The 24307-nt window shown below is 55.0% G+C and overlaps 1 protein-coding gene across 3 annotated transcripts in view; it reads right to left on the bottom strand.

Annotated features, from left to right (window-relative positions):
- SYT7 (synaptotagmin 7) overlaps positions 1-24245 on the bottom strand; it is a 64422-nt gene extending 40177 nt beyond the window's left edge. For all 3 annotated transcript variants that reach the window (XM_023738267.1, XM_004383862.2, XM_023738266.1), the window contains exon 1: positions 24192-24245. In XM_023738267.1, the coding sequence (XP_023594035.1) occupies positions 24192-24222 (31 nt within the window). In that variant the 5' untranslated portion in view covers positions 24223-24245. The remainder of the gene's footprint in view (positions 1-24191) is intronic.
- Between the last annotated feature and the right edge of the window lie 62 nt (positions 24246-24307).

Below are 24307 nucleotides of genomic sequence, written 5' to 3'. Positions count from 1 at the left end.
AGTTCTTGCCCTCAAGGAGTTATCACTCAAATGAGAAAGACAGGCAGGAATTCAGCTAATTATCTCCTAGCTCACCAGCAGCCCCAGAACTTGTGAATGGCAAGACCACCAGTCTGGGGTTTCAGACTCCAAAAGACCCAAGTAAGAGCTCAGACTCTGCCCCTTAACAGCTACGTGGCCTCGGACACGTGTCTTACTACTCAGTGTCTTTGTTTTCTCCTTTATAAAGTGAACATAATAATAATACCTGCCTCAGAGGGTTGTTGGACACTATTATCATAGTTGTTGGTGCTGGTTTTATCACAATTTGTAAACAAAGGGCTCTGAGACCATAAGTGAAGAAGTGATTGGGGCTAGGGGTGCTATCTGGAAGGCTTCCCTGAGGAAGTGGTGTTCCCCGTGGCTTGGGGGGTAGGGTCAGGGTAGGACCTTCTGGGCAGAGGGAACAGCAGGGAGCATAGGGGGCAGGAAGAAGGGGCACGTTGTTTGAGGTACTGGACTTGAGGGCATGGGTGTGAACCAGGCTAGGTAGCAAAGTGGGGCCTGATGGGGAAGGGGTGTGTCTCTCAGGCTGAGGGACTTATTTTGTGTTATAGGCCATGGGAGCCATGGAAGGTTTTTGAGCAGAGTAAGGACAGGATGAGAGGCTTGTTAACAAGCTCATGATCTAGCAGCTATGGTAGGAGCCAGTTGGAAGTCACTGCCAGGCTCCAGGTGAGTTGCTCTGGCATGGTGCCTTCTTCATAGACACGTCACACCCTCCACATACTTCTTGGCCATGGGGAAGTTCTCCAAGGGGACAAATCCCTGGAGCTCCACCCCCTCTCTCTTTGTCAAATAAGGCACCTATCCCCTAAACCCACCCCTCAACCCCTGCTGCAGCTGGAGAGCCCTCAGGGACAGAAGATTGTGCCCCAAGCCTGTCGAGCCCAAGGCCAGTGGGCACACTGTGAACTATCCCCAGAGGGCAGAGGGAACATTCATCTTAAGGAACCAGCATTCTGTGGACACAGTAGAATGGGCATTGGCTTGAAGTCTAGAACTAGGCTGATGCCCTGTGCTGGCCACTAACCAGCTGTGTGCCATGGGCAAGAAACGCAACCTCTCAGGATCTCCGTGCCCTCATTGGTGAAAGGACTGACCCTTGCTCACTCCGACATGCAGTAAAAGCTTAATCCTCACAACAACCCTCTGAGGTAGGCGTGATGATAGTCCTCATTTTACAGATGGGCAAACTGAGGCACAGAGGGGTCAAATACCTTGTCCAAGGTCATTCAACCAGTAAGTGGTGAAGCCAGGGTTTGAACCCAGGCAGTGTGGCTCAGAGACCACACTCTGCCACGACACCACAGCCAGGACAGAGGTGGGCAGTTGGTAGTTTTCCAAGCGTGCTCTTTGGAATCTTTAGGGTTCCCAGGAATCTCTCAGGGGCTCCGGAGGTGGGTGCTGAGCAGCTGAGGATGTATTTTCCCCCAAGTCCTCTTCAGCTGGAGTGGCATCATCTTCCTCTGTTTCCCATCTCAGACTTTTGCAGAAAATTCCATTTGAAAGGGATGCATTGCTAAGAAAAATCTGAACGCCCCCTTGGACTTGGTGACCCTAGGGCCCCCTGCAGCATGAGTGGATACTGTCATCAACCAGGCAGCTGATCCACCTCCCCCCTAGAGACCCTCAGGCCCCTCGGACAGCCCTTGGGGCCAGGGTGAAACCAACGGTTGCCATTGCAAATTGCACTGATGTGAATAAAAGTGACATGATGTCCTCAGCCAGCACGCCCTCAAGTGATGTTGCAATCAAGGGTCGCAAGCATGTGCTCGCCTGCCAGCCAGAGCAAAGCCATTCCCAGATTACGGAGTCACTGTGTCTCTGGCTGGAAGGGACCTTGGGAGTCATGGAGTCAACCCCACTGATGCACAAAGCCCCCTGGGCAGCCCTGTTGGTGACAAGAAGCTCCTTCTGCAGGAGGCGGACCCATGGACAGGCGTTGTTAGGGAGGGCTGCCATGCCTTGTGCCAAGCCAAATCTGTCTGCCTAGAAATTTCCCCTATGGTCCTAAGCCTGCCCTCTGGAACTGCCAGGAACAAGCCGGCTATCTCTGCCACAAGACAGGCCTCCAAATCCTTGCTGACAGTTCTCATGTCCCCTTCAAGTCTTCTCCAGGCAAAGCCGCCCCAGCCTTCCCAACCCTTCCTCAGATGTTGTACATGGTTTCACGTCCCCTTATCGTCAGCATATTAATATTTGGGGAAAGAAAATATCACAGCTCCAGTCAGCCTTTTGACAGGGTTGAGTTCCGCAACCCATCCTTGGGTGCCAGGGGGTGAGGCACAGACAAGGGCAGACAGCTGACATTGGGGGACCTGGGAGGCAGGTGGGCCAGGAGCTGGGCTGGGAGTGAGGTGTGAGCTCAGGCGAGTTGGCGCCCCTCTGCCTAGGTCTGCAGCAGGCATGTAGCTCATTAGAGGTCAGGATTAATGATGATCAGCTGAGCCCTGTGTGCTGTGCTGGAGCTCCTGATCATGCCACCCACCCCGAAGGAGATCTCAGGGTAAAGCCTGTATGTCCAAGGACGTGGTACCTTCCCACAGTCAGCCTCTGAGGGCGGACAAGATGTTCTTGCGGTCTTCTTTCTAGAATGTTGGCTCCATGGGGGCTTGGTCTCTTGTTCACCCCAGAACACTTAGGAAGTGTTCAGTAAATGCTTGTTGAAAGAATGAATGAGGAGGAATCCTAGGCCTCCGGGAATAATGATAATCACGCTGTTGTGAGCTGTCATCCAGTTGGCCCTCAACTCAGGGCAGCCCCACACACAATGAAACGAAACGCTGCCCATCCTATGCCATCCCCACTATCAGGTGCAGATCAGACCATGGTGATCCATAAGGTTTTCATTGGCTGATTTTCAGAAGTAGATTACCAGGTCTTTCTTCCTAGTCCACCTTAGTCTGGAAACTCTACTGAAACCTGCTTAGCATCATAGCAAGACGCAGGCCTCCACCGACAGATGGGCACTGAAGTGTACTGACTGGGAATCAAACCTGGGTCTCCTGCATGGAAGATGAGAATTCTACTACCGACCACTGGGATCTCAGTGATAATCACATAAGCTACCATTTATTAAGTGCCTACTGTGTAACAGGCTTCAGGCTCCATGAGGGCGGGGCTGTATCTACTTTGCTCACTCTGCTATCTCCCGTGACAAGCTGTGTGCCTGACACACAGGAGGTACTCAGTACATATTTGTTGAAAGATAAATGCTTGCATATGTTCTCGTTTGTCCCCCAAACAAGATGGAAGAGAAGCGATGGGAGAGGCTGTGGTGACAGAATTTGGGAGCATCTCTCTTTTACACACTTACTTACACACACACACACACACACACCCCAGGACCCCTTCCCTTCTTCCCTCATGTCCATCTTTGCCTGATGAACTCTTGATTTTTTCAGATCCAGCTCAAAAGCACCTACTCCATGAAGCCCTCCTGAATCTCCTCAGCAGGAATGAATTCTTCCTGTCTCCAAACTCCCACCGCCCTATGCCTGCACCTTTCCTTTGAAGTGTAGTGAATACATGCAGGGCTCTGGAGCCAGACAGCCTGGACTCAAATCCTGGCTCCAAGACTTCCAAACCAGGTGACCTAATGTCTGTGTGACTTGGTTTCCCCATCTGCAAACAGGGACTAACAATAGTACAGGCCTCACAGGACTACAGGCAGACCCTGGGTTATGAACAAGTTCCATTCTTAAGTCTATCTTTAAGTCGAATTTGTACGTAACTTGGGACAGTTAGGTACAGTTTGTATCTAACATCAGTTCAAAAGTTTGTCTTAGTAAATAGTATATAGTGTACTTTTCTATGCATAAGAAACATCAAAGAAACACTTCCAGATCGCTAAAATATATTCAACATAGTAATACAGCAATAATAATGTTATTACAAACCATTGTATGTACCTCAAATTTTTAATATAGTAGGTTTTACGGGGGTTAGTTCGTAACTATGGGCTGTACGTAAGTTGGACATTTGTAACCCAGGGACTGCCTGTATTGTGAGGTTTAAAGGAATTAGCGCATATAATGCGCCTAGCACAGTGCCTGACACAGAATAAGTAGGCAATAAATGCTAGCCATTATCATAGCGTTACCGCCTGTATTAGCGATATCTGGGACACAGAGTTAGCACCCAATGAGTGCTGAATGAAATACTACACTGTCTGCACATCAGGTTTTCCCCACTGAACAGAGGTCAGGGGTTATGTCTTACTCAGCTCTGTGTACCCCCAGCCCTGTGCCCTGGGATCTGGCCCGGGCTTGAGTAAAAGCAGGTGTCCACAAGCACCTGGCATGGAATGGGGGGGCGGGTGCTGAGGCCCGGGGGCATGGGGGTGACAGCTGGAAGCCAGGCTGGGCCCCAGATGGGAACTGCAGACCTGACCCATGCCTTGCCCAGGCTCTGCCTTCACTCCCGACTCCCTCTCATCTGCTCGGTGAGCCATGATTTATGGATGAACAAAATCAAACAGGGCTGCTGGCTGCTGGGATGCCCCGGGGAGCTGCCAGAGAGGGAATGGACTTCTGAGGGCTGCTTCACCAGCCGCCCGCGGGGACAGGAAGGGAGCCAGAGGGGAGCAAATACACATGCACAGGTCACAGACACCAACACCCATGGCTCATTCACACATACACACCATGGAGACACACCTCCAGCACAGATACCAGTGGTTCACACACTCACACACATGGGCACACATATGTACATCCCACAGACTCATCCCTAGCACAGACACTGATGGCTCACACTCACACACGGGCCATGGAGACTCACCCCTGGCACAGATACCAATGGTTCATGCTCACACACACACCACACACACGCATATATACATGCCACAGACTCACCCCTGGCACAGACACCGATGGTTCACACTCACACACACAGACCATGGAGAATTATCCCTGGCACGGACACCACAGCTCACACTCACATACACACATGTGCACACGCATGTGTGCATAAACACACAGGCCATGGAGAATTACCCCCAGCACAGATACCACAGCTTATGCTCACACACACACACACACACACACACACACACACACACACACACATATACACGGGCCATGGAGAATTACCCCTGGCATGGATACGATGGCTCACACTTACAAACACACATGCACACAGACCATGAAGAATTACCCCTGGCACGGACACCATGGTCCACACTCACAAACACACATGTATGTGCACACACACAGAGGCCACGGAGAATTACCCCGGCACGGACACCACAGCTCACACTCACACACACACACACACACACACACACACACAGAGGCCATGGAAAATTACCCCAGCACGGACACCACGGCTCACACTCACATACACATACGCGCGCGCGCGCGCACACACACACACACACACAGGCACATAGAAGCCATGGAGAATTACCCCTGGCATGGACACCATGGCTCACGCTCACACACACACACACACACACACAGGCTATGGAAAATTACCCCAGCACAGACACCACGGCTCATGCTCACATACACATACGCACGCGCGCACACACACACACACACAATGGAAAATCACCCCAGCACGGACACCATGGCTCACACTCACACACAAACGTGCACACGGGCCATGGAGAATACACCTGGCATGGACACCATGGCTTACACTCCCTCTTTCTCACACGCACACACACACACACACACACACACACACACGGGCCACAGAGACTCACCCAGACACAGACATTCATGGCTAGATGCACCCACAGCCACGAGCAGATGTCCAGCCCACTTTGCCCTCTGCAAAGTCGAGGCATTCATGCTCTTCGTCTGGCCTGGAACTCTCTCTCCGTGCTTGTCTCTTATCTACTCACATTCTGTCTGTCCTTCTGAAGCACTAGACTTGGAGGCAGATGACCTGGGTCCAGGTCCCAGCTCTGTCTGTAGTCAGCTACATGACCCAGGGTCAGGCCTGTTCTGGGCCTTCAAATGAGGACAATCACCCCGGGCCTCCGCTGCTAGGTGCTGTCCGGATCAAATGAGAGCTAACATTAATTGAGCACACACAATGTGGCAGACGCTGTGCCAGGAAGTTTATGTGCATGATTTCATGTAATTCCACAACCTTGACCATTACCCATAAGGCATGGAGAATTAAAACAGCTTATGCCTAAACTTTAACACTGTGCTATAGCTGCCTCCCTCTGGGCTGAGGGATGTGACAATATTCCATAATGTGTTACTGCACAACGCCAGCCACACCCAACTTGCTCATTTCCTCAAGCAGGCCAACCACTTCCACACCTATGAGGTTTTGCACAAGTGGTTCCCTTTGCCTGGAACACCCTTCCTTCCATTTTCTATCTTCAAGTCCCCTAGACAAACTAAACCCATTCCCATGGAGTCGATTCTGACTTACAGTGACCTTATAGGACAGAGTAGAACGGCCCCATAGGATTTCCAAGGAGTGCCTGGTGGATTCAAACTGCCAGCCTTTTGGTTAGCAGCCTGAGCTCTTAACCACTGCGCCATCAGGGCTTCCCCTAGACATTCATTCCCTCCCCCCTCCTGTATGTCTCCCCTGTAACTAAGGCAATTCATCATTGTGGGTTAATAATGAGCTCTTTCTAGGTCTTTTGCCCACTGGGAGGGCCAAGACCCCAGACCACTCATTTCTGTAGCCCAAGGTCTGGTACACAGGAAGGGCTGTATAGGTCCGTGTCAAACAAATGCATGAAAGCATCCAAGGCCCCAGATAAACCCCACATTCTCCAGGAAGCCTTTCCCAATGACAGGCACTTACAGCAATCTTTTCCCTCTATGATCTCAAATTAACTGTCTGTCCAACTCCCTTTTCATGGAAGTAGCCCTGTCCCACCAGCAGGGACAATGGGATGAGATTCTGTCTTCCCATTGCTTTGGATCTCCCAGAGCCCGTAGCCCAGATCAGGGTACAGAGCAGCCACTGGACACCCTGGAAGTCTGTGACCATAGCTCTTTCTCCCAGAATTCCCTTGCTCTTACCCCCTCAGATAGTAACATGCACATTCCCCATACCCAGCCCTTCCAGGGTGGTCCCATCACCCCACACCCTCCCAACCTAGACTGCTCCCCCATCTGGAGGCTCTTTTGGGCACCCCCAGGTCCCAGGTCACTGTTTTACTTATCAAGTGCATTTTAAAAAAATTATTTTATTTTTTGTTATTGTTATTGAGAATATACACAGCAGAACATACACCAATTCAATAATTTCTGCATGTACAACTCAGTGACATTGATTACATTATTCAAGTTGTCCAACCATTCTCACACTCCTTATCCTAATTGTTCCTCCCCATTAACATAAACTCACTGTCCCTTAGAGTTTCCTACCTCATCTCTCAAGTTGCTGTTGTCAACCTGATCCCATATAGATAGTTCTTAAAGAGAACAATGGTCAAGGCAGACATTCTTTACTAATTAAGCTACACTGTTGTTTTGTTTAAAGATGACTTCAGGGGATACATTTCGTTTACAGTTTAAAGATCATCTCAGGGAAATAGTTTCTGGGGTTCATTGAGCCTCAATGGCTCTAGAAAGTCTGGATTCCATGAGAATCTTAAATTCTGTTCTGCATTTTCCCCCTTTTGGTGAGAATTCTTCTGTTGAACAATATGTTCAGTAATAGTAGCTGAGCACCATCCAGTTCTTCTGGTCTCATGGCAAAGGAGGCAGTTGTTCATGGAGGCAATTACCTACCAAGTGCTTTTAATCATAGTAGCTAATGTATGTTCGATGTTGAATCACATTCACAGTCCTCGGCACCCCTCTGAAGGGTTAAATACTTGCCTGAGAGCACACAGCGGGGGATTTCAAACCCTACTGCTCTCATTCTTGTCCCACCCTACTGAGGCCAAGCCCTTGAAACAAGTCACTCCAAGGATGGAGGGAAGAGATGAAAGAAATGGAGTGAACACAAAATAAATAACAGTCAGGAGAAGAGTTCCCACTTTCCTAAGAGCTGTGCCAACTGGTGCTATGCACTAGTTATTCCAAGCACTCCAGAGATCCCTGTCACATGCCCATATGCCTTTCCTGGGACTCCTTCCCACACTTCACTGGCCCAACCCTTGACTTCAGTAAAGCACCCTCAGTAGACAGAGGCTTACCCTACCTAAAGGTCCCAAAACACGTTGGGCACTGAATGTCTGGAAGTGGGAAGAAGAGGAGGGTGAGGTTCCCGAGGAGGAGCCCAGGGTCCTGTCTATGGTGCCAACTAGGGTGCAACCACTATTCCAGAGAGAAAGCAGTAATGTTGAGTGTGGTTGGGGCCACGGCTGCCAGAGTTCTCATTCTGCTCCTGCCTCCTCCCACCTCATTCTGCACTATGCATCATGCCCCACTCCCCCTCCCATCCCTTGGTGGCTGCGGGATGACGTTCAAGACAGAAAACAGTGAAAGCTGCAGTCACAGGTTTCCAAAGGAAGTGCCTCTCGCCGTACATGCTGAGCAGATAGAAATGGGGGATGGCGGGAGGGCATTTACTAGTGGGCAGAGCCCACCAAGCCCCAGGGTCATTTGAGATGGAAAAGGGGTACATTTTGGTGCCTATCCCATCCCCCTCCCACCCCAACACACGCAAGAAAGTGAGAAAGAGGCAGAGTTAGGGCAAAAGGAACAGAAAACCCATGAGCTACACCCTGGACCCCAAACAGCCAAGCAAAGTTCTGGGCCTTGCTGTCATGCCAAATTTCCTGCCCTCTCTCCATTCTAAAATGTCCCTCTGGACCACCTACCTCTGAACAGGGGCAGCTTATTCCCTGCAGTAAGAAAAAGAAAATGAGATGGGCGGGGAGAAGGAAAGACAGAAAAAGGAGGGGCAAGAGAGCCAGGCACTCATTTCCCAGGAAAGCTGGGCCTCGGTCCTGCCCCCATGCCCTCTGGCCATTCCCTCTGCAGAGTCCTTCAGAAAGCAGTGGAAGCACCCACAGCCCCTCAGGCCTCGCAGGGCGCAGGGCGGGAGCAAGGCTGGCGAAAGAGTAGGCCAGAGGGGAATTGTTTTGGAAAGTTACAAGTAGCTGAAAATAGGGGCTTAGCACGAGCAAGCCTCCTCAACCTTGACTGTAATAAGAAACAGATACTGCGTGAGTGAGCTAGGGAGAGAGTACTGGCAGGGGCCACAGAGGCTGGCTGGATGCAGACGGTTTAGAATTCAGAGGAGATGCTGAGTAAACAGTGAGTGAAAGATTATCTGGATGGGCCAGGAGCTGTTCCAGCAAGAAACTGGACAGGGACATGTCCGGATCCATAAGCACTTCGACTGCGCATCAGGGAGCTAGGTCTGGTGAGCTTTGAGGTCCTCGTCCATGCCTCCCCTACCTCCTCTCTGTCTTCTGGCAGAGGGCATGGTCTTGGTAATAATGACTCACGTTTGTACAGTGCAGAACAGTCTACAAAGTGCTGCACAGTTGTCTGAGGCTGCACATCCATTATCGCATTTAATGGAGGTGATGGCGTGTCCTCTGCCCAGTGATCCCCTCCCCTCACCCCCACCACCCTCACCTTTCACAATCCCTAGCTTAGGGAGGCCTGATGCATCTGGCTTCAGTCTGCAGCCTCAAAAGGGAGGAGAGGAAGACAGGCCACTGGCAGACCCCAGAGAGCTGCTCAATCTGGCAATCATCACGGTCAAAGCCATTCAGGACAGACAGGGCCAGGTGCCAGCTCTGAGCAGGGAGCCCAGAAGTGTCCAGCCAGGAGTCAGCCTGGAACCTGCCAACCCTCTCTACCAACCATGATCCCAAAGCTTATAAGCCGCCCCGGCAGCCATGAAAAGTATTGCGTCCATCAGAGCCACAGGAGCCCAGGAAAGGAGAAGCTCAGATGGAGGACTTCGCTCTCTGCCAGGAGAGGGAGTGGGGGCAGGATCAGGGATGTGTGATGATTAAGTGTAGGCCTTGACCACTAGTTACTCCTACGAATAATGCTTTGCTGTGCCTTGGCCTAAATCAGCATCTTCTTGTTATTAATAATACACGGGCTGCAAAGAAGCTGGGGTTGGATCGGTGCGCTACATTAAGGTCAAGAATCTCAGAGCACTTAAGAGTTGCTCCTGCTGATGACTCAACTCTACCTCTCCAAGTCACAGGCTTCTTTACAGGCAAGGGCACCTGCCCTGTCCTGATACCCTCCTACCTGCGGCTTGGAGCCATGAAGGCGGCAGGGTCTTGGCATCTCCCATTTTGGCATTCAGATCCTTGACTTGGACTTTTGGTGGGGGAGGGGCTCTCAAGGATGCAACATAATGCGAAGCAGCCCCCAGAAATGTTTAGGGAGGAAGGAGGTAACTAGTGGGAATCCAGGTATAGGAGAGAGGGATGGAGAGAGAGCACTGGGTATCTGAATCCAGTTCTGCCACCCACTGGCTGTGTGACCTTAAGGAATTCATTCGACTCTCTGATCCTAAGCCTACTAGTTAAAATATAGGGTGTCTGAGAGTCCCTTTTGGAGGTGCTGTTCTGCCATTTTCTGGACTATCATTTGCACCACAAGTATTAGGACAGAGCCACTAAGCAGGCCACCCTGGGATCTGTCCACGGTGCTGAAACCAGCACCAGGGCCGACAGCACCTCTGTCCCTGGTGCTGAAGCAGAACTCATTGCCTGGGCTCTGCCCTCCTCCAAGCCGCTCTTTGCTTTGCCCCTGGCAAGCGGGATCCAAGCATTTGGAACCTTTTCAGAACTTCAGCATAGTGTCCCACCTTCCTCTGCCAATTCCTTCCTAATCAGCCCCCAGCTGAAGCTGCGGCAGTGACCAGCCTATCTCAAAAGCCCCCTTTCCTCGGATCGGGTCCTCAGTGCTGCGGACCCCAGTCAGTAGCCTGACTCCAAAAAATGAGCCTCTTTGCTAATATAAATGCCACATTTCATTCCTGCAAGGGGAGTTTGTTGTACTGCCTCCTGGGCAACACAGAAGGTCCCCTGTGTGGGGATTGGGAAATGGTCCCCAATAGTGGCACGAGGCAGGCAGGGAAGGAGCAGCAGACGGTCCGGCTCCCGCCATCCCCTAACCCCTCCTGGGGCAATCTGGTGCTCTGAGCTTGCAGCGCTGCCCAACACCTACACGCTTCAGGCTGTGGACCAACCACTGTGCCCTCGCCTCTGTGGGGCGCCGAGCCGCACGGGTCACCACGTGGGTTCAACCCAACAGGCCAGAGCTGGGTCAGGTGAAACTTCCTGCTCTCTCTTCCAAGGTGGGTGGGGACCTGTTTAAACAAACACCAGCATTTCCTCCTGTGGCAAGGTCAATGCCACCAAGATGAACACAAAGTCCTGTACTACTCCACACCCACCCAAAGAAAAACCTTGCCCACAACTCTTCCTGAGGAGAAGGGGGGGGGTTGGGGTGAGAAGGTCACAGGTGCAGTCCATGCCTGTCCCCCACCCCACAGATGGGGGCTCCTTGAGAAGCAGCTCTGTCTGGTGTTTCTAGGGTCTGCTTGTTATCAGCCTCGCGGACATAGTACGTGGGTGTAGAAACTCCCCTTCCCTCCACAAACAAGAAGCAAAACAAATAAAACCACCTGAAGACAACACTCAAAATCATAGCCTCTCTGGACCAGACAAGGAGTAAATAGCCTTTACTTACAGTAGATATAGCTCATATCATTTATTGAGCACTTACTATACATCAAGCACTGTGCTAAGAGTTCCGCAAACATTATCTCATTTAGCTATACAATTCCCCTGGGAGGAAGAATCATGTTCGGTGCCCTACAGATGAGGAAAGTCGGGTTCAGAGAGGTGAGATGACCCCTCAGGATGGCACAGCTGGTGAGTGCTGAGATGGGCAGGAGAAACCACCTCTGTCTTCTCTTAATCTTGCAGCTCGGCTGGATCCACCTCCCAATCCTTCCATATTCTGGAGGCCTCACTGCCCCTTCGACGTCTCCAAGGTCACTCTAGCCCTCCACCATCCTCCTCTTGCACTTGAGAGCTGCATGGGGGGAATCAGTAACACTCCCGCAGCACCTTGCAGCCTGCCAAGTGCTTTCATAGCCACCATCTGAATTGACTCTCAAGATACTGGGAGTGAGGCGGGCAGGGATGGCCCTCTTCTAATTTTACAGAACAGAAAACTAAGGCTCAAAGGAGTAAGTGGCTTGCCCTGAGTCACACAGTGGACAGTGGAGCCAGGACTCAGATGATGATGGTGGGACTCCCAGCTCAGTGCTCTTTCTTCCCACTTTCCCAAAACTGGGGTCCTCAGGGTGAGGTAAATGAGGGGTCTGAGGGGCCTTCATCTTCTGAGGGCCCCCCTGAGGCCCTGACCTGGACTGCTCTCCCCCTCTTGCTCCCCAGCGGCCATCAGCTGGCTCAGCTCGAACTCAGAAGCTCAGAGTCTCATTCTAAATGAAATTTTTTTTCCAGGCAATTACCTTCTGCTAATTATGAGGAAAGGCTGCCAGTCCCTGGGCCCCAGACTGACCCCCTTTCTCCACTCACAGTGGTGGGGGGGTTGTTGAGGTCCTGGGTAGCAGCACCAACCACAGAAACTGTATAGGTCGGGGCCCCATTGTCGGAAGAGGGCAAGAAACTTTTGAGGGCAGGTGGGCTAGAGGAGAAACAAAATGCTCCAAGGAACTGGAGGGAAGGAGGCCGGAGGCTGAGGAAGGAGGGAGTCTGAAGTGGGAGAGACCCAGGGGACAAGAAGCTGGAAGAAGCCTAGACATGCCCATGCAGAATAAGAGAGACCTAGGCTCTGGAGCAGCAGAGTGAGCCAGAAGGATCTGGAGAAATAGGGACACATCGAGGGAAGAAGAAAGAAGGGAGGAATCTTAGGAACCTGAGAGACAGACGAGCGGGGACAGATCTTCCCCCCGTAGAGGGTGAGGAATGGAGAAGGCATGCCCCAGAAATGGTCCAGGATACAGAAGTGGAAGAGGCAGAGAGAGGGGAGACGCTGGGAGACTCCAGGAAGGAGAGAGGAAGGGCAGGGAGGAAGGAGGAACTGCTGGAGGAAAACCTCAGAGGGAAGGGGGAGGAGAGCGGAGAGGATGGCTGGAGTGGCAGCTCCCAGGGCCCAAGAAGGGCTCTCTCTACGTCATTGTCCTTGAGCCTCCCCCAATGTCACCCAGCCAGCCAGGCCTGCACACCCTCCTAAGCAGCCACAGGTGCAGGCGGGCATGATGGCAGGCCAACAGACGGCTCAGGCCCCAGATGCTCTACTCATCTGGGGCAGCCAGCCGACCTCCCTCCCTGTCAGTCTGCCACCTCCTCCAGTGGGCTGAGCTAGGGACCCTCCTGGGTCACAGAGCAACATGACCAGCAGGCTCTGGGACTGTGTGATCCAGTCTGTCCACTTTACAGAGGGAAAATCAAGGCCCAGAGAGGGAGCGGTGCTTGTCCAAGGTCACAGAGTAAATAGGTGATGGGGCCAGATGCAGAGGGCTCAGGGGCTAAATCCAAGTGGAAGGTCCTGATCCCTCCTGAGCAAAGAGCAAAAGAAGACAAAGTCAGGTCTTGGTTGACAGCAAATCAGACACTGGTCAATCTGAGCCCTGTGGAGTATGGGGTGGCAGGTAGAAGGGAGCCAGGGTGGCCAGAGGCTGGAAGAAGCAAAGGAGGCATTTATGGAGCACTGGGTGAGAGGGCTCTGCACGGTTTATAACTGCAGCTAACATTATTGAGCACCTACTAGGTAGTGTGTACCAGGCCACTGCAGACATTATTATGCAGGCTCTCATTTAACCCCCATGATAACCCTATAAAGCATGTATTACTGATAGCCCATTATAGGGAAAATTGAGACTCAGGAGGGCTGAGTGAGTTGGCCAAGTCCACAGAGCTAGCCAGTGGCATGGTCCTTATTCAGCGATTGGCCACTTTAAGGCCACAACCCTGAGGTCCCCTTAACTCTGGGCATTATCAGGGGATGCTCAAGTCCCCAAATTCCCAAGATCCCAGCCTAATCCTGGCAGAATCCAGGCCTCAGACACCAATGGGGGTTGCAGTCCTGTGTTGGGGGGCTTCTTGTGGCTCAAAGAGGGGCAGTACCTTGAGGTCCTAGACTTGGAACAAGCCCTGTCTTGAGGCACTGGAGTCTGATTTCTATCCCTGACTTTGTCATTAATTCACTGCATGACTTTGGCCAGGCCTCTGGCCCTCTCTAGGCGTTCGTGCTCCCACCTGTACTATCAAAGGGTAGGATCAGAGAATAAGAGCTGATACGTACACAGTGCTAGCTCTGTGCCAGGCAGGGTTCTAGGTGGTTTACATATATTAATGCATTGAGTTGTCCCAACAGCCATTTCACAGATAAGGCACTGAAGGGTTAAGTAACTTTCTCAAGGTCACAAAGCTAATCAGTACATGGCATATCTGAGATTTGGAACCCCATTACTTTTGGTTTCAGTGGAGCTTCCAGACTAAGACAGACTAGGAAGAAAGGCCTGGCAATCTACTTCCAAAAATCAGCCAATGAAAACCCTACGGATCACAACGGTCCGATCCGCAACCAATCAAGGGGATCACGCAGAACCAGAGAGCGTTTTGTTCCGTTATGAATGGGGTCACCAAGAGTTGGGGGCAAAATTGATGGCAGCTGACAACTTTTGATCCAGAACCCATGCTCTTAACTGCCACTCCACATTGTTTCCCTAAGAATCCTCTCAGCCCCTGCTTGGTGCCCCAGAGAGGTCTGCCCACGTGCCCCTGCCCGATCACATTTCAAGCACACACACAGTTGTGGTCTGCATGAAAAGACATGGGCTTGCTCATGCTTCCACACCCACTCCTGTGCTTCTCCCAATTTCTACTTGAAACAGCCACACTCAATCACACATTTCCACAAGCATCCTGGCACCGAGAGCAGGTCAATTGCAGGAGGACTGTGTGGACACACACCCGCGCGTCCCCCCTCTGGGCACTGGTTGACTCGTGGGGGCCATGTGCCATGCTGCAGCACACAGCCATGCGGCAGTGACGTGGGCTAACACACCCCTTTTCCTCTACCCCCCTCGAGTGCCTGGGTGGCTCGCACGTCACTTCGCGCACCTGCCGGCACCCCCATCCACGCTGCCTTCCTCACACCTCTCGCTCTGCAGAAGCGGGCACCTCCCTTCTCCAGGAAGGAAGCAGGCACAGGCCCAGCCTGGCTCCCACAGCCTGAAGATGCCAGCCAACCCGGGGGTGGGGAAGGGGAAGAGGCATCGGCCAGAGGCTCTGGGGGGCCGGTGGTCCACAGGTCCCATCTGAGAATGAGCCTTCCCTTAGGTCTGAGTGACTGAGCTGAGCTGAGCTCTCAAGACCCCAGAGACCCTGACCCCTCCCCTTTGCCATTGCCAGGCATGGGGCCAGACAGGGAACCTGGGGACAGAGGGTCCGCCCATCCATCTCAAGTAGGGCTTGGTACCTCTGGGGCCCCCCTGATGGAGTTATCACCCCACTCCCCACTCCCACCACCCTATCCCTGGGCCCTGCTCTCTCCTCCCCCTGCCCAAGCATCTCAGAGTTCTGGGTATTTTTAGGCCTCAGCTGACAGGCTGTGAAATCACTCCCTTCGCACCTCACCAACCAGGCGGGGGCTGGAGAGGGAGGAATGGGGTTGGGGGGGGCACACACAGCCAATTCATCAGGCTCCTCCAGCGCTGGCAGGTGCCAAGCAGGGAGCGAGGGGTTCCTCTCCTTCTGGATCCTCCCCTTGAGCGAGAAGATCCCCTCCGCCCTGCCTGCAGAGAGGAAGCCGGGAGCGTGAGGAGGAGGCTCCACTCCAGCGACCTGAGAACAAAGCCCTTAGGGGACACCCCGAGACTAAGGGAGGCACTAAGGACACCATTTGAGACCAGCTCTGCAGCCAATACCCACTCCCAGCCTCCCTCCCGAGTCATAGGCTGAGAGGCAGAGTGGCTTGGATCCTCCCAGGATTCAAGAGACATCGGGCAGTATATCCCAGTGGTTAAGGCTGAGACTTTGAGTCAGGCCGACTGGAAATCTCATCCCTGCTCCACTTCTCTGAGCCTCAGTTTCCTCATCTGTACAACAGTGATAATAATACCTCCCTGGCAGGGTTGCTGTGACCATTAACTGAGATGATGTATATAAAGAACAAGGCAGTTTGCAGACCCACCAGGCCCTGATGGTGGAAGATTCTCCCTTGCTGCTCTCCCTGACCTGCAATTCTTCCTCTCTGTCCCTTCTCTGGGTGGGCTTCTTACCACAATCCCCAAGGCAGGGGCCTTCAGTTCATCCTGGCATTACGTTCTTTGGTGCCTGCTACCACTACCCCAGGGAGGACAAACCCCCAGCCTCCCCTGGATAAGGTGGGTGGGTGAGTTAGCCCATCCCACCCCCCTGCTTCCTGCTGCGGGGCACACACATACATCGTGTGTGCACATGGACCAAATGCCAACACGCATGTGTGCAGCCGATGCCTCGGTGTGAGGGCGTTTGCCCTGGGACGACCCCCGCAAGAAGTGGGAAGACATACCCAGGCCTGCTGTGAACGGGTCCCTGTGCCAGGGGCCGTGGGCATGGAGAGGGGGGCGGCCCGCCTAGTTGCCTTGGAGACAGGTTGGCTCTGGTGGGGCTCTGGAGCTCAGGCCTGGCAGCTGGAGTGTGAGTCGTGTGGCTCCACCAGGGCCCAGCCCTGATGCCCACGGTAGGGGGTGGGGTGTAGAACCAACCCTCAGAAGCATTTTTGCTGTATCCACTGGGCCCCAGGCCTGCCCATCTCTGTCCTGGGCACCCTGGCTCTACATTCCTTTCTGGGAGGCCTCCTCTGGTATCCCAGCCACCTAGGTAAGACCCCTCAGGGTGCTCATCCAAGTCCATCTGCACCAAACCATGACTTTGGCTGCCCGTTTCACACCACAAGCTCTCCAGGGCAGGGCCCGGACCAGCTGGACCACAGACCTCCTGGCACAGGAGCTTTGAACTCAGCCCTGGGCAAGTGAGAGACTAAGAAGGGGCTGGGCAGAGGTAGGGACATGTATGCTGATGGCTGGAACTCTAGCTCCAGAACCTGCCTGCCTCCAGGCTTCCCACCCTCCACACTGCCAGAGGTGAAGCTCTTTGTAGAGAGCTGCTTGAAAGCCATCCACGACTTTCCGCTGCCTTAATTTACAAATAAGCAACCAAAAAAAAAACCCAAAACCCACAGAATCTAGTTTTTCGATATCAGTGCCGGGCCCTTCATGATCTGGCCCAACCTACCTTCCCAAGCTTCAGCCCCTGCTGTTGTTGTTGTGAGGTGCTGTCAAGTCAGTTTCAACTCATAGTGACCCCACGCGATAGAGTAGAACTGCCCCATAGGATTTCCTTGGCTGTAATCTTGAGAGAAGCAGATCACCAGGTCTTTCTCCTTGAAGCTGCTGAGTGGGTTTGAATCGCCAACCTTTGTGTTAGCAGTCAATTGCTTAACTGTTTGTTCCACCAGGGCCCCTGCTACTTTCCCGAGAAAGCCTACCTTCCAGCCCCATTCAAGCACTCCCCACTCCTGAACTGGCCAAGACCTGCCAAAGCCCAAGACCATCACATGGGCTGTCCCTCCACATGGAAGGCCCCACCTCTGCCTGTTCACATGGCAAATTCTTAGTCTTCCTTCAAGACCCAAGGAGCCAAGGCTCATGTTCTTGGGTCTGGTGGTATGGCTGGATTCCCAGACTGACTTCTAACTGAAAGCACCCACTTCCCAGGTGATTCTGAGGATGGATGAATTAACACACATCAACTGCTGAGGACAGCGCCTGGCACATAGTAAGCACTCAACACACGGTTGCTATCCTGATGGTAATTAACCCACACTGCCTCAGTGAAGCCCTCCCCAACTCCTCCTCCACTCAGGCTGAAGCAGGCATGTCCTCAGCTTCCAGAACCCTCATCCCACATATCAATCATTCCGAGCAGGAGAATGCTGATAACAGGTGCCGTTGGCTGAGTGTTTACTACGTGCTAAGTATTTTTCCTGCATTATCTCACCTTACCCTCCCAACAACCCGGGATGGTAAGAACCATCATCATCCCCATTTCACAGAGGAGGAAACCGAGGCCAGAGGAGGAGTCACTTGCTACAGGGACACGGGAGCAAGTGTCTCTGCCAGGATTCAAACAGACAGCTGTTTGACCCCAGAGCCCTGGTTTGAGCAAGCCATTCCCTGCTGCACATATGTAAAGTGCTTAGCACATACAGAGCGCTCCACAAATAGCATCTTGCTATTATTGTTGTTATTATCAGGGGAGGTGCCTAGGCTGGACCCCCTACAAAGACAGAAAAAGAAAGTAAGGGCTCAGAAGGGCCCTTGGGCTGCTAGGGACTGGGACTTAGGGAGGCAAGGAGGTGTGCAGGGAGCCCCAATATCTGGATCCAGAGGATCAGGGGAACCTGAGGGATTCTGGAGTGAACCACTGCCCCACTGGACCCGGCCGGACACAGCAGCAAGGGCCTGCCGTGTGCCGGCCATCGCTCTCCGGCCCCGCTGACACCACTCTGCGGTAATGAGATGGATCCAATTTGTACCCAGGGCCCCGCCAGGAGCAGCTGCCTCGGCAGGGTTTGAAGTAATTTAATTGGACACGTTAGCCACACAGCTCTCGCCTCCGTTCCCCTCGTGCGGGCCTCATGCAGGCACCCCATTCGCCTCCCACACCTCATGCTGCCCTGCCCTGGCTCTTGGGGGCTTTACAATGCTCCACCGCAGCCACTACCCAACCCCCACCTGCTAGGACCGACAGACCCCTTGGCATCGCTGTCTCCTCTCCTTCCCGAGGCTCTTGGGGACTCTAGGACCAGAGGGGTAAGTGGGCCCCGTAAGCCCCCAGTTCTCCCCTTTCTCTGATGCAAGCAGCAACTATGGGAGCCCACTGGAGCCCAGAGCATACACACATACACAGAATCAGACACAGCCACAAACACACAGACGAGCCCAGGCAGACACACAGGCACACACGCATGTACACGCCACCATACCAATGCCCAGATCTGTGTCTACAGCCATGACAGCCAACTGCCAGGTGAGCCCAGGCTCCCAGCAGAAGGACGCGTCAGAGGCGGCAGGTGGGAGGGGCGGGGCAGGGGCAGCCAGGGTCCCTGGAGGGCACAGGCCCTGCCCAGCTGGGGCCAGGGCCAGGGGAGGCGCCCTCCCCCAGCCCTTGCCGTCACAGCTCCCGGCGCACCTCGACGCACCTCACTACAAATATACTCATTAGCTGCTGTTTACAGCGGGCGCGGCACTCAGATGAGGGCTGCTATTACGGCCGGCCGGCCAGCTGCTGCCCAAGCCACACACCCTCCCCACCCCGCTTGCGCACGTAGGTGCACACACATCCACAATGAAGCCCAGCGCTTCTCCCTGCAGCCCCACCCTCCCCGGGCACTGTGCTGCAGCCCCACACACTCAGATTCAATCACATGAACATACCCATCCCCAAGCAAGCATACCAGCTCACCATACAAGTCAGCTCCTGACACACCTCTCCCAAGGGGCCCTTCCTGATAGAAGCTACGGAGCCCCCCCACCCCCAGCCCAGAGCAGGCCCAAGGCGCCAGCCCGCCTTCCCACCAACTGGGAAAAAATTCCAGGCGCGAGCTCTGGGTGCCATCCAGCCCCTTCCACAGGTCCCATGCTGTCTGCCAACTTGGTTCCAACCCCTGGGGAATTTGCTGGGTGAGACCAGAGCCCTGCCCTCCAGACAGCAGTTGGATGGGGCCCAGCGGGGCTGCCCCTATCACCTGGAAGGTCAGGGACCTCAATGTCCATCAAACTGGCACAACTCACCTGGCACCACCAGCTGGGGTTCCCTGGCAAGGCAGGTGGGCACCCGGGCTGGGCCTGGCACAGGCTGGCTCCGGCACCTGGCCAGGCCAGTGACCGTCCTGACTGAGGGGGCTGACCTCACCAGCTAAATGTGCCACCTGCTGGGCATTGCCCAGGAAGCAGGGGGCCAACTCCACTCGGGCTCCATGCCCACCTGGGATGCCTCGGTGTCTCTGAGGGGCAGACTCTGCCGCCAGCCAGACCTGGGCCTTCCGCCCACCACGGATCCCCTCTCACCAGCTCCTCTCCCTGCTGTTCCTGGCCTCACTCCCCTGGGGGAAGCAGTTATTGAAAACAGTCCATCTGATTCAACAAGGATTCAAAGCCCCTGAGAGAATAGGGGGTGGGTGGGAGTGAGGGTGAGGGGAGCGAGGGGGTAGGAGTGGAGGACCATCCACCCCTCCTCTGCCTCTTTGGTCACCCTCACCACATCCTGCAACAGCAGAGCCAGAGGGCAAAAGGGGACAGCCCCTCACTTACACTCTTTCTTGACCTCAGTGCCCCTTAGGTGGGAGCTTGAGGTTAGCTAGCGGCAGGGCCTAGCGGTCCAGGGCCTGTCTTTGCTCACCTGATACCCATCCACCTGCTCCCTTGCTGTCCAGCTGTCCCTTCACCTGGCCCTCACCTGGCCCTTACCTGGCTCGTATGACTCTGCCCCATTCTAACCTGCTGTAGCCCCTTCCCCTCACTGAGGAGAAACTTTGGGGCTGTCTCCCCTAACTCCCCCCCTTGAGCCCTTTCCACAAGGCCACTGAATAGCACAAACTGGGGCCAAGAGGGGCCTGTCTCGACGGTAACACTACAGCTTGGGGGTACTGGTTATCAGGGCCCAGAACAACCCCCACCCCCGGCCTGCGTTTCAGATCTGCTTAGCCCCAGGTGTCCCTCCCTGCCATGGCCTGTTGGCAGGTCATTTGCTCTTTGGTCCCAGACTGTGATCCAAGCCTTGGATGCAGGTGAGGGGGGCCTGGTCCTGTGCAGACAGGGTGGGGGGTGGGGGTGTCAGTGGAATGAAATTATCAAGCCGAGAGTCAATGCCCTTTTCTCTAAACCTGGTGGCCCTCACGGCACACCGCTGATCTGCCTATTCAGCCATACCCCTAACTCCTGCCCCACACAGCACCCACCAGCTCTGCCCCTGACTTGTGCCCAGTGGGGGAGGTCTGGCCTGGACTATCTCGTGGACACTTCTGCCTTGAGAGTGGAAACCCCCGATGCCCATTCCTGATTTCAGACCCAAGTCCTCCTGCCACCACACACCCCGGGAACAACCTGCCTGGTCAAGCCGCTGTAGGGGCAGAGTCCACTAACAGGTGGGACAGATGGAGGCTCCAAACCCTGTGACCCCAGGGAGGAGGCTCCCAGGGAGCAGGGGACAGGGAGGCTGCCACTAGGACCTGACCTCCCCCAGCACTGCTGCATCAGCCCAGCCTGTCCCCTGCTGGCCTTCTTACCAGCCCACCACAAGGTCACCTCTCCCTCCTCCCTCTTGCCTGCCATCCTGCCTGCCCACTGCAACACTGACCCCTGCAGGCCTGCTGAGGCCCTGCCTGGCCCGGGACAGGCCGGCAGAGGGACACAGGAGGCCTAGACAGGCCAGCTGAGGGATGACCAGAGCGGGAGGGCTGAGGGCAGGGACAGGGCAGTGTGTCTATGGGAGGGGGTATGGGGAGGCTGCAGGCATGGCTGGGGGAGGCTGGCAGAGTTTCGAGCAGGAGCCGATGGTGTGTGTGGGAGGGGGGCTGGTTTGCGTTCTTCAATGGGCTCAGGCTTTTTCCCACAGTCCCTTGCTTCATCCATACTAGATTAGGAAGTGAAGTGGGGTGGGGGGGGAGAGGGCGGGAGCCTGAGTGGGGGAGGGAGTCACACCTATCACCTATTGAGTAGGTCAAGGCATCAGGCTGTGCCCTGTGGGGATCTGCAGAGTGAGTGGGATGAGAGAGGGAGTAACTTGGAAGCTCCTGGGAGCCAGCCTGGGGTGTGACGGAGCAGGAGATAAAAAAAAGAACAAGTTGGGCCACAGGTGTTCCTAGGAGTGGGATGAGGGGGTTAGGACGTCCAAGATACTGGCCCCTGAGAGACCAGAGGAGAGAGGAGGGACTGGCCAGAGTCACACAGGAACTAATTTGCATATTTCACTCCCACCTGGTGCCAGCCAAAGGGGAGGTGAGGTGCAGAAATGGGGGACACAGAGCTATGGTGGTGGTGGGGGCACTTGGGGGGCCTGGGGTGAGCTGAGGGGAGGCAAGGTCTAGCCTGGTGCTGAAGGGATCGTAGGAGATGGGCAGGATACCAGGGACACAGAGACCAGACAGTGGTCTCTGACCCCTCAGAGGCCCTCAGAGGACTAGGATCAAAAGCAGACTCGCCCTTTCCAACCTATTTCTGATGTTACCCAGTCAGATGCTCACACCAGACAGAAGTGAACCTCAAGCCAGCCCCTTCCCCAGTCAGAGCTGCCCCTACCCCAGGCACTGGTGGGCCCTGTATTGCAGCTAGAATGAGCAGGACAGCCCTCCACCCCAGACAGGCAAGGAGGCCAAATCCAAGAGGGGAAGAAGGAAAGGACTAGGGGCTGCCACACACCAGACAGCAGTGGCTCCCAGGTCCTTTGCCCAGAAGATGCCTAGCACATCAAGTTGGCCTCCATGGAGACGGCAGAGGTGCTTGGAGGAGTCATAATGTCATATGCCCAGGTGTGGAAGGGAAGAGAAGGCAGGGAGTGGGGACAAACGCAGGGCCCCAGGCCACTGGCCTAACGGGAGGGGGGAGGCTGACAGCCTGGCAGGGCAGGAGGAGGGAATGTCCTTACTGCATCCCTCCTTCTTTCCTTACACCCCAGATCTGGTCTCTGAACTAAGTTATCGGCTTCTGGGAGTGGTCCAAGTGATGGGAGCTGATGGCTTTTGGGGGGGAAGATGCCAAGGGTAGATGACTTCGGTGCAGACAGATGAGGCGATGGGTCTCCAAAGGCACTGTGCCTTCAGCCCTCACTTAGAGGACATTCATAGAAGGGCTGAGTTTCCAGAGAGGGGGCTGAGTCTCTTTCACCCTTATACCCAAGTGCAGAGGGGGTGCAGTTCCTGGAGCTGGTAGGTCATCCTCAACCAACTCCAGCTGAACAATGGGAGTGAGAGTAGACCCTGAAGGAGGCAGGGACAGGTGGAGGCTGCCCCTAGAGGGAAGAGAGAGCTGATGTGGGGCTGGGGCAAGAGCGGGCAACGCCAGCGCCCACTGGACTGCCCTCAAGAGCTTGAAGGGCTCTAGGTCCCTTCTGGGGAGGGTCTTAGGTGCTGTCCCCTCCCCCCAGCATCCCCAACCCCAGGAAATCCACAGTCATGAGCCCCTAGCTTCTTCATCTGGGAGTAAGTCCTCAGGCTGGGGTGTCGTGCTTTCAGCGTCAGAGGGAAGCCCAAAGACGGATACCCTGATGCCAGAGCTGGCCAACTGAAGGTGTTGGGCCTGGGGTGGGGCACCCTAGGTGGGTGCTGGGACACAGCCTGGGCCGGAGCTGCAGTGGACCTGCCTACAGGTGGGCATAGGGTGAGAAGGCGTCGAGAACCAAGGAGGAAATGGCAGAGCAATTTCCCGAGGAAGGAGGATAGATTCCTAGGCTGCGAGGATGCCAAGCAGACGTGGGCTCCCAGGCCACTCCCTGGGCTGGGAGAAACGCAGGGGAGCGCGACCGCTCCCCCCTTCCCCCTCACAGGACTGGAGTGAGTTTGGGGTTCTTTGATTCCCCCCTCCCCAAGCTAGGAGCACATTTCCCTGCCACCCGTATTCTCACCACCCTCTGCTCTCCCTCCCTTCAGGTACCCTTGCCGCCCCACTCAACGCTCCTGTGGAGCCCCCCTCCCCAGAGATCCCCTTGTCGGCTGCTGCCAAGATCCCCACTTGTCCCCTGGCATCCTCTCAAGTCATAGTTGGCACCGCCGATGCCACTCCGCTCCCCTGTGCCCACAACGTTTGCCCAAAGCTGCCTGGGATCCTGGCCCTGGGGTCCCCCCGTTGCCGGTACCCCCTGGGCACTAGTGCTGGGGAACCGGGGGCGCCTCCGAGGGCACTGCCTTGCTCCCGCGAGGGCAGCGGCTCCTCGCTCCGCCACACACGTTGTCCTTGGGCTGCTGGGGGGGGGGGAGGTCCTTGCGGGGACACTGCGAAGCCGTCGCTGGGCATCCAGCCTGGCAGTGCCTGGACTGCGGGGGGCCGGGTCCAAGCTGCTGCCGCTTCAGCCCGCGCCCCCCGGGCTGGAAGGACCCTAGGGGGAGTCCGTGCGGCTCCGCGGACAGCAGTCCGGGGCTGGGGCTCCGAGCCTGCGCCGGGCGCTGCCGCTGTCCTGCCCGCCGGTGCGGGGCGCCCCCGCCGCACGGGGCCTCGCTTACCTGGGCTGGCCGCCTCCAGGTCCCGGTACATGGTCCCCTCGTCTCCGGCTCCCTCTGGGCTCCTCAGAGCCGCTCGCTGCCGCGCGCTGCTCCGCCGCCGCTGCAGGGCATGGGGC

This window comes from Trichechus manatus, unplaced genomic scaffold, assembly GCF_000243295.1.
Source record: "Trichechus manatus latirostris isolate Lorelei unplaced genomic scaffold, TriManLat1.0 scaffold00113, whole genome shotgun sequence".
NCBI lineage: Eukaryota > Metazoa > Chordata > Mammalia > Sirenia > Trichechidae > Trichechus > Trichechus manatus.
This window is presented reverse-complemented; position numbering and strand designations above follow the sequence as displayed.